The sequence below is a fragment of the Salvelinus sp. IW2-2015 genome, unplaced genomic scaffold, assembly GCF_002910315.2.
Source record: "Salvelinus sp. IW2-2015 unplaced genomic scaffold, ASM291031v2 Un_scaffold537, whole genome shotgun sequence".
NCBI lineage: Eukaryota > Metazoa > Chordata > Actinopteri > Salmoniformes > Salmonidae > Salvelinus > Salvelinus sp. IW2-2015.
In genome coordinates, this window is record NW_019942569.1 from 577,569 (window position 1) to 586,576 (window position 9,008).

Below are 9,008 nucleotides of genomic sequence, written 5' to 3' on the forward strand. Positions count from 1 at the left end.
GATCACTGAAGATCTGTCTGTGTTCAGACAAGTCAAAGTTCCGCAAGCAGTTCTTGTTCTGACGCGGAGTGTTCTGTTTCATAAACTCCTACGACCGAATGTACAAATAAAAAAATAACATCAGTTACAGAGTGGGAAGACGGAGAAGTATTTATATATTTACTTTATAGGGGAGGCAGCGTAGCCTAGTGGTTAGAGCGTTGGACTTGTAACCGAAACGGTTGCAAGATCGAATCCCTGAGCTGACAAGGTAAAAATATGTTGTTCTACCCCTGAACAAGGCTGTTAACCCACTGTTCCCCGGTAGGCCGTCGTTGAAAATAAGATTTTGTTCATAACTGACTTGCCTAGTTAAATAAAAATGTTTAAAAAAAATAAATACACTGAATTTGTAAATAAGAATTTGTTATTAACTAAAAATATATATATTAAAATATAAACACTGTACAAGATAATGAGTGGAATAGAATTGACTCCTTAATCTCAATTACAATCTCTGTGTCGATCACAAACAATAAGGATCTCTGTGGATGGTGATGGTGTGATGCTAGAAACAACCATCCCACCTCTTCTCCACTGTACTGCTTCAGGCAGCTGAGCATGTGATACGTGTTGGACAGCCAGAACGATAGCAACTCAAAGTCTTCTTGGTGATCCTGAGACAGGTAACAAATAACAACAACAACAACAAAACTATTAACAACCACAATAATGTTGAGAGTGTGAGCGCTGAGAGAATGAGCATGTCATTATAAACAAGGTCATTCATTCCTCCAAGGGAGGAAGAAGAAGAAAAAGAACAAGAACAAGAAGAACAAGAACAAGAATAAGAAGAAAAAGAACAAGAAGAAAAAGAAGAACAAGAAGAACAAGAAGAAGAACAAGAACAACAAGAAGAAAAAGAAGAACAAGAAGAACAAGAACAACAAGAAGAAAAAGAAGAACAAGAAGAAGAACAAGAAGAAAAAGAAAAACAAGAAGAAACTCAGTTAGTATTTGTAGAGATTTCGACATGTCAGCACAGACAGTAGGATTGTCAAAACATTGCCACAGCTTACCGTGATGACCTTTTTAACCCCACTGATGATGGMGTTCATGAGAGACTTGAGCTTGGCTCCGTCGTTAAGGTAGTCAGCGTGACGGACACACATGAAGAGAAGCTGAGCAGCCATGCCGGGGATCATGTTAACCAGTACCCCTCTGGGTTTCAGGTCTGACAGGAGAGTAGAGGACAGTTACAAACATGAGCCAGTTTAATGGACACACATGCAGAGAAGCTGAGCAGCCATGTTGGGGATCATGTTAACCAGTACTCATCTGGGCTTCAGGTCTGACACGAGGATGGGACAGTGCCATGTTCATTAGAACACATTAGAACGGAAGACGTTTTGCAACAGAAAATGAAAATTAGCGTTTTTTTTATTAGACAAGTCCAGACTCCCTGTTTCAGTCTTTCTTCCATTTGGTTCCTAATGAACATAACCCAGTTTAGACATGAGCCAAACATTGGGAGAGGAAAGGAGGATATCTAGTCAGTTGTACAACTGAATGCATTCAACTGAAATGTGTCTTCCGTATTTAACCCAACCCCTCTGAATCAGAGAGGTGCGGGGGGGGGCTGCACACTATCATCGAGAGAGCTAGTTGTTTGGTCATCGAAGTTCTATTTTCTTAGGCCATGTAGTCTTGTGTGGTCATGTGACAGCAATACAAACTGTGTCAACTCCAACAGTTAAAATACGCCAGCACTAATAACTCCAACAACAACAACCACAGTAGTACCCAGAATGACGTATTGAATGAGCTTGGCTTCATCCTCCCTCTTGTACTCCAACATGCCAAGGTATTCGTTGGTAATAGTGGGCGCTGGTGTTTGATTGGCTGAGTGGGAAAACACATGAAATGAAATACAGGAAATGAGTAGAGAGCTGAGAATCAACTGTGATAAAATGTTGATGACTTGTTGTAATCATGTTACCTTCCTCGGATGTTTGAAGGCTCTTGATATTGGTGTTTGTTAGCTTCCTGCATCAAACCTTGTCCTTATGTCGAGTGCTCTCAAGTCCGGAAATCAACATTTTAAGTACATAAGGAGTGAATCTGCAAGTGAATACACGCACACACATTGGCGCGCAGCGAGTGCACCCCCCCCCCCCCCCACACCAACCACACACTCGTCACACATTGTTCTCTGCCGGAGATCCGTGATGCTCCTGACCTGAAGCTGCCCTTGCGCCTCCTCCTCTATGTTCTTCTGTTTCCTGAGCACCTCCTCATTCCTCCCTTCTCTCTCGTCCACCTCCTCTTCTGCCTCTCTCCATTTCTCCTTCTTTTTCCACCCTCCGCTTCTCTGTCTTCACCTCCTCCTTCACCCCTCGCCCTTCCTCCTTTCTCTCTCCACCTCCCTCCTCTTTCCCTCCACCTCCTCCTCTCTCTCCACCTCCTCCTTCCCCTCTCCACCTCCTGCTTCTCCCTCTCCACCTCCTGCTCTCTCTCACTCTCTCGTCTCTCTCACTCCTCTCTCTCTCTCCACCTCCTCCTTCTCTCTCTCCACCTCCTCGCTTCTCCCTCTCACGTCCTCCTTCCACCCTCTTCCACATCCTCCCTGTCCCTTCCACCTCTGCTTCTCCCTCTCAATCCTTTCTCAGCAGGCCTCCTCCAACAGCCTGAACAAAACCACAGAGTTAGATTCAATACTGTTAGATTACCAATGACGGCTTTGATGATTGTGGTCGTTTTGGGCAAGCTTGGTGCCTAGCAATGCCACGATTTGTGGATTTAATTCATTACAGGGATCACAAACATACTGAAAATGTATGTATTCACTTTAATGTAAGTCGCTTTGGATAAAAAAGCATCTGCCAAATGCAATATTGTTATATGATTTCAGGGCTTGAGGATATACTATCGTACCTGCTTTGGGAGCCTTCCTCTTCAACATCTATCTGAAGCTCTTTTGAAATCTCCTCCATTTCTCTAATAAAAATAGGAGATAAATGATTGGAATTGCATGAATAACAATGTGATTGGACTGAATAACAATGTGATTGAGCCCAAACTTCTAGATCTAAGTATTGGTATTTTTTGGTATTTTATTAGGATCCCCATTAGCTATTGCAAAAGCAGCAGCTACTCTTCCTGGGGTTCCACACAAACATGAAACATAATACAGAATGACATAATACTCATTAGACAAGACCAGCTCAAGGACAGAACTAATACATTTGAAGTGATGGTATAGTGTACTGTATCTACCCGGTCTCTTTCTGGCCTGCTTCTCCAGTTGAACTTCCAGCTCCTGTTTATGTTGTCGTAGTTCTGACAGCTGTTCTTCAGCTCAGGTTGACCATGTTTTCAGTGTTGAGCCTGGCCACTCCTGGCTGATGCTGTCGTTGACAGACGTTTTCTCCTGAACAGTTTCTGCAGCTGATTGTTTTGGTTCTGCAGGTGTTCCACTTGAACCTCAGCCCCTCCATCTGGCTGTCATAACCCTCCTTCTGTTCCTGCTGGTGTCTTCCAGCACTCTGTCCGGCAGAGGAAACGATCAACCTTATTTCACTAGCCTGGATTTTGAACAACATGGCTAAAGTGTGAATAAGGTCTGTCATTCACACGGACACAAAACAGGCAGCTGGATCCTTACAGTATAATAAGGGTATGTATGACACTAGGCAGACGTTTTTATCACAAGATACTTCTAGTACAGTGGTACATTTGGGAGAATTTAACCCACAACCGTTACCACTGCTAGCGCCACACTATTACCAACCCCAACCGTTACACCTGCTGGCACCACACTTACCAACCCCACAACCGTTACACTGCTAGCGCCACACTCTACCAACCCCACAACCGTTACACTGCTGGCGCCACACTCTTACCAACCCCACAACCGTTACACTGCTAGCGCCACACTATTACCAACCCACAACCGTTACACTGCTAGCGCCACACTCTTACCAACCCCACAACCGTTACACTGCTGGCGCCACACTCTTACCAACCCACAACCGTTACACCTGCGCGCCACACTCTTACCAACCCCACAACCGTTACACTGCTGGCGCCACACTCTTACAACCCCACAACCGTTACACTGCAGCGCCACACTCTTAAATCAAATCAAATCAAATTTTATTTTCACATACACATGGTTAGCAGATGTTAATGCGAGTGTAGCGAAATGCTTGTGCTCTAGTTCCGACAATGGGGGGTACTGGAGGACTGGAGATGGGCTGTTGGGGTACTGGAGGACGGGGGTTGGCCTGTTGGGGTACTGGAGGACTGGAGATGGGCTGTTGGGGGTACTGGAGGACTGGAGATGGGCTGTGGGGGGTACTGGAGGACTGGAGATGGGCTGTTGGGGTACTGGAGGACTGGGGTTGGCCTGTTGGGGTACTGGAGGACTGGAGTTGGGCTGTTGGGGTACTGGAGGACTGGAGTTGGGCTGTTGGGGTACTGGAGGACTGGAGTTGGACTGTTGGGGGTACTGGAGGACTGGAGTTGGGCTGTTGGGGGTACTGGAGGACTGGGTTGGGCTGTTGGGGTACTGGAGGACTGGAGTTGGACTGTTGGGGGTACTGGAGGACTGGAGTTGGGCTGTTGGGGGTACTGGAGGACGGAGTTGGGCTGTCGGGGGTACTGGAGGACCAGGGTTGGGCTGTTGGGGTACTGGAGGACCGTAGTTGGGAAACACTGCCTTAGTTAGCTAAACAAGTAGCATTTTTAGTCAGTAAATGTACAGGTGTTTGTCTCAAACCTGGTAGCTTTCTGCAGTCCATCAAATGCAGTCAACAAATCCCCAACTTCATAGATCTGGTCTGGACTGTCGGAGGTCAACCTTTCAACGGAAACATGTGTAACGCTTAAAGCTAAAGTGAACTTTTCTTCTCACAAATTTTAGGAAATGCATAATGCCATTAGACTACCTGGAAATGACCTCCTCTTCAACCATGCCACAAAGAAGTTGTCTTGTGATCACACTCATCTTGGCTATACGGAGAGAGTCACAAACAACCATGTATGAGAAGTGGCAACAAAATAATCTGGATTTGTAAAGCATTCATCAATCCACACAAAGACACTGTTGGCATGAATAGAAATATACCCACAACACAATACATTACAGAGAGTATTTTTAAGCAATAAGGCCCGAGGAGGTGTGGTATATGGCCAATATACCACGGCTAAGGGCTGTTCTTAAGCATGACGCAATGCGGAGTGCCTGGATACATCCCTATATTGGCCATTTATCACAAACCCTTGATGTGCCTTATTGCTATTATAAACTGGTTACCAACGTAATTAGAGTAGTAAAAATAAATGTTTAGTCATACCCGTGGTATACGGTCTGATATACCACGGCGGTCAGCCAATCAGCATTCAGGGCTGGAACCACCCAGTTTTATAATAGAATATAGAAAGCTACCTCTGGCCTGTTCTGACTGCTTCTTCATCTTCCTGCCCAGATCATCTCTCTGGGTCTGSAGGTTGTGAAGATCTTTATGTAACTCGGGTATCACCTGGAAAAAGAAACACAGTTGCTACCTAAAAAAAAATAAAAAGGCCATCTTCAAAATAAGAATGGATTCTAAGCCTCTGCTCACCAGTATTAGATCCTTTTCTTAAGAACTATAATTTGTATAGTATTAGAACTATACCTTGTCAGCTCAGGGATTCAAACTTGCAACCTTGCGGTTACTAGTCCAACGCTCTAACCACTAGGCTACCCTGCCGCCCCAGTATTAGTAGTATAGTAGTATAGTATAGTTAGTAGTATAGTATTAGAACTATAATTTGTATAGTATTAGAACTATAATTTGAATAGTATTAGAACTATAATTTGAATAGTATTAGAACTATAATTTGTAAGAAGATGTATGCCTTCAGTGTATATCAGTCCATTAACCCTTCACCCTGCGGCCTCACCTTGACCTGCTTGGTGAGCTGTATGACCTTTGAACCCTCACCTTGACAATGCTTTTAAGGTCAGCCCTCACTCTCAACATTGATGGTTGCCTCATTAAACCAAAACATGGTTGTTAAAAACCTTGGTGTTACCTTTGACCCCGGCCTAACTGTTGACAACCACACACCACCCACAAGTATATTACTCGCTAACGTTCAGTCCCTAGTTAACAAAGTCGACGAAATTAGGGCAAGAGTTGCTTTCCAAAGAGATATCCAGGATTGTAACATACTCTGTTTCACGGAGACATGGCTAGTCAACAGCATCAATGTAACAGCTTTGCTTCTGTCCCTCTCCTCGCCCYTACCTGGGCTCAAACCAGGGACCCTCTGCACACATCAACAACTGCCTCCCACGAAGCATCGTTACCCATCGCTCAACAAAAGCCGCGGCCCTTGCAGAGAAAGAGGAACAACTACTTCAAGGTCTCAGAGCAAGTGACGTCACCGATTGAAACGCTATTAGTGAACACCCCGCTAATTAGCTATCCATTTGACACCGGTTACACGGGGGGTGTATGCTTCATGATTAACGACTCATGGTGTAATTGTAACAACATACACAAACTCAAGTCCTTTTCTTCACCTGACCTAGAATTCCTCACAATCAAATGCTGACCATATTATCTCCCAAGAGAACTCTCCTCGGTTATAGTCACAGCCGTGTATATCCCCCAGCAAGCGGATACCAAGACGGCCATCAAGGAACTTCACTGGACTTTATGCAAACTGGAAACCATTATCCTGAGCTGCATTTATTGTAGGTGGGGATTTTAACAAAGCTAATCTGAGAACAAGGCTACCTAAATTCGATCAGCATATCGATTGCAGTACACGAGAGAGTAACACACTTGACACTGCTACTCTAACTTCCGTGATGCATACAAGGCCCTCCCTGCCCTCCTTTTTGGCAAATCTGACCATGACTCCATCTTGTTGCTCCCTGCTATAGGCAGAAACTAAAACAGGAAGGTCTATCCAATGCTGGTCTGACCAATCGGATTCCACGCTTCAAGATCGATTCGATCACGTGGACTGGGATATGTTCCATGTAGCCTCAGACAATAACATTGACCTATACAGTACGCTGACTCGGTGAGCGATTTAATGAGGAAGTGTATAGGAGATGTTGTACCCACTGTGACTATTAAAACCTTCCTTAACCAGAAACCGTGGATTGATGGCAGCATTCGGCGCAAAACTGAAAGCACGTACCACCGCATTTAATCATGGCAAGGCGACTGGAACATGACTGTATACAAACAGTGTAGTTGTTCCCTCCGTAAGGCAATCAAACAGCAAAGCGTCAGTATAGAGACAAACGTGGAGTCGCAATTCAACGGCTCAACATGAGACGTATGTGCCAGGGTCTGCAGACAATCATGATTACAAAAAGAAAACCAGCCCCGTCGCGGACATCGACGTCTTGCTCCAGACAAATTAAATAAATTTCTTTGCGCGCTTTGAGGACAATACAGTGCCACGCACGGGCCGCTACCAAAGACTGTGGGGCTCTCCTTCTCTGTGGCCGACCGTGAGTAAAACATTTAAACGTGTTAACCCTCGCAAGGCTGCCGGCCCAGCGGCATCCCGCCGCGTCTCAGCAGCATGCGCACACCAGCTGGCTGGTGTTTTACGGACATATTCAATCAATCCTAATCCAGTCTGCTTGTTCTCACATGCTTCAAGATGGCCACCATTGTTCCTGTTCCCAAGAAAGCTAGGTAACTGAACTAAATGACTATCGCCCCATAGCACTCACTTCTGTCATCATGAAGTGCTTTGAGAGACTAGTCAGTATCATTTCACGCTCCATCCTACCTGTTACCCTAGACCCACTCCAATTTGCTTACCGCCCCAAATAGGTCCACAGATGATGCAATCGCCATCACACTACACACTGCCCTATCCCATCTATATATATTTTATAACTTATATATTCTCATCCATTCTTTACTAGATTGTGTGTATTAGGTTTTGTTGTGGAATTTGTTAGATATTTGGTTTTGTTGTGGAATTGTTAGATATTACCTGTTAAATACTGCTGCACTGTCGAATCTAGAAACATAAGCATTTCGCTACACTCGCAATAACATCTGCTAAAAATGTGTATTTGACGAATAAATTTTATTTGATTTGGCTGCTCAGTCTCTACTACTAGAAGCCTACATCTTGTACAAAACACTGCAGCTGGAATTTTAACCAACACAAGGCATGAGCACATCACTCCAACTTTATCTGCACTAACACTGGCTGTCTGTAAAGTATCGGTCTGATTTTTATATCTTACTATGAACTTTTAAGGCACTGCATGGCATGCCTTTTCTTATCTGACAGACATGCTCGTGAGGGCGCTCCGCTCCAAGGAGCCGGTCTGCTTACGGTTCCAGAACCAAGGCGGGCGCATTCTCTATTAAAACACCTCAGTTATGGAACAGCCCTGTAGGTAGGAGGGACAGACTCAATTCGAGGTTTTTAAATCACTTTTAGTCAGGATTTTAATAAGTGATTGTTCAATTTCTATCTTTTTTCATCATTGTTTTTAATGTCAGTGTTGTTGCGATTCTAAATGCACTTCAAATCAAAAGTTTGATTTGATTTGAACCTTTACCCTTACTTGACGTGCTTGGTAAGCTGTATGACCTTTGAACCCTTACCTTGACGTGCTTGGTAAGCTGTAAATGACTTTGAACCCTCACCTTGAGTGCTTGGTAAGCTGCATGACCTGTGAACCTCACCGTGACGTGCTTGGTGAGCTGTATGACCTATGAAGCCATACTGGACTGGTGCTGACCTGAACCATACTGGACCTGAACATACTGGACTGGTGGCTGGACGCTGACCCAAGCTGTATGACCTTTGAACCTCACCTGAATACTTGGAAAGCTGGACACCTTTGAACCCTCACCGTGATGTGCTTGGTTAACTGTGACCTATGAACCCTTACCTTGACGTGCTTGGTAAGCTGCATGACCTGTGACCCTCACCGTGACGTGCTTGGTGAGCTGTATTGAACTTGAACCTCACTTGACGTGCTGGTG

At 44.8% G+C, this 9,008-nt stretch overlaps 1 protein-coding gene across 1 annotated transcript in view; it reads right to left on the reverse strand.

Annotated features, from left to right (window-relative positions):
- Positions 1-9,008, reverse strand: part of LOC112068464 (unconventional myosin-Vc-like) — a 42,432-nt gene that overhangs the window by 4,075 nt on the left and 29,349 nt on the right. The window contains 15 exon segments of the mRNA XM_070438167.1: positions 7-88; positions 567-656; positions 1,059-1,213; positions 1,783-1,881; positions 1,979-2,025; positions 2,576-2,666; positions 3,256-3,411; positions 3,414-3,464; positions 3,467-3,524; positions 4,001-4,111; positions 4,551-4,641; positions 4,760-4,840; positions 4,929-4,992; positions 5,429-5,522; positions 6,061-6,077. Of these exon segments, the coding sequence (XP_070294268.1) occupies positions 7-88; positions 567-656; positions 1,059-1,213; positions 1,783-1,881; positions 1,979-2,025; positions 2,576-2,666; positions 3,256-3,411; positions 3,414-3,464; positions 3,467-3,524; positions 4,001-4,111; positions 4,551-4,641; positions 4,760-4,840; positions 4,929-4,992; positions 5,429-5,522; positions 6,061-6,077 (1,287 nt within the window).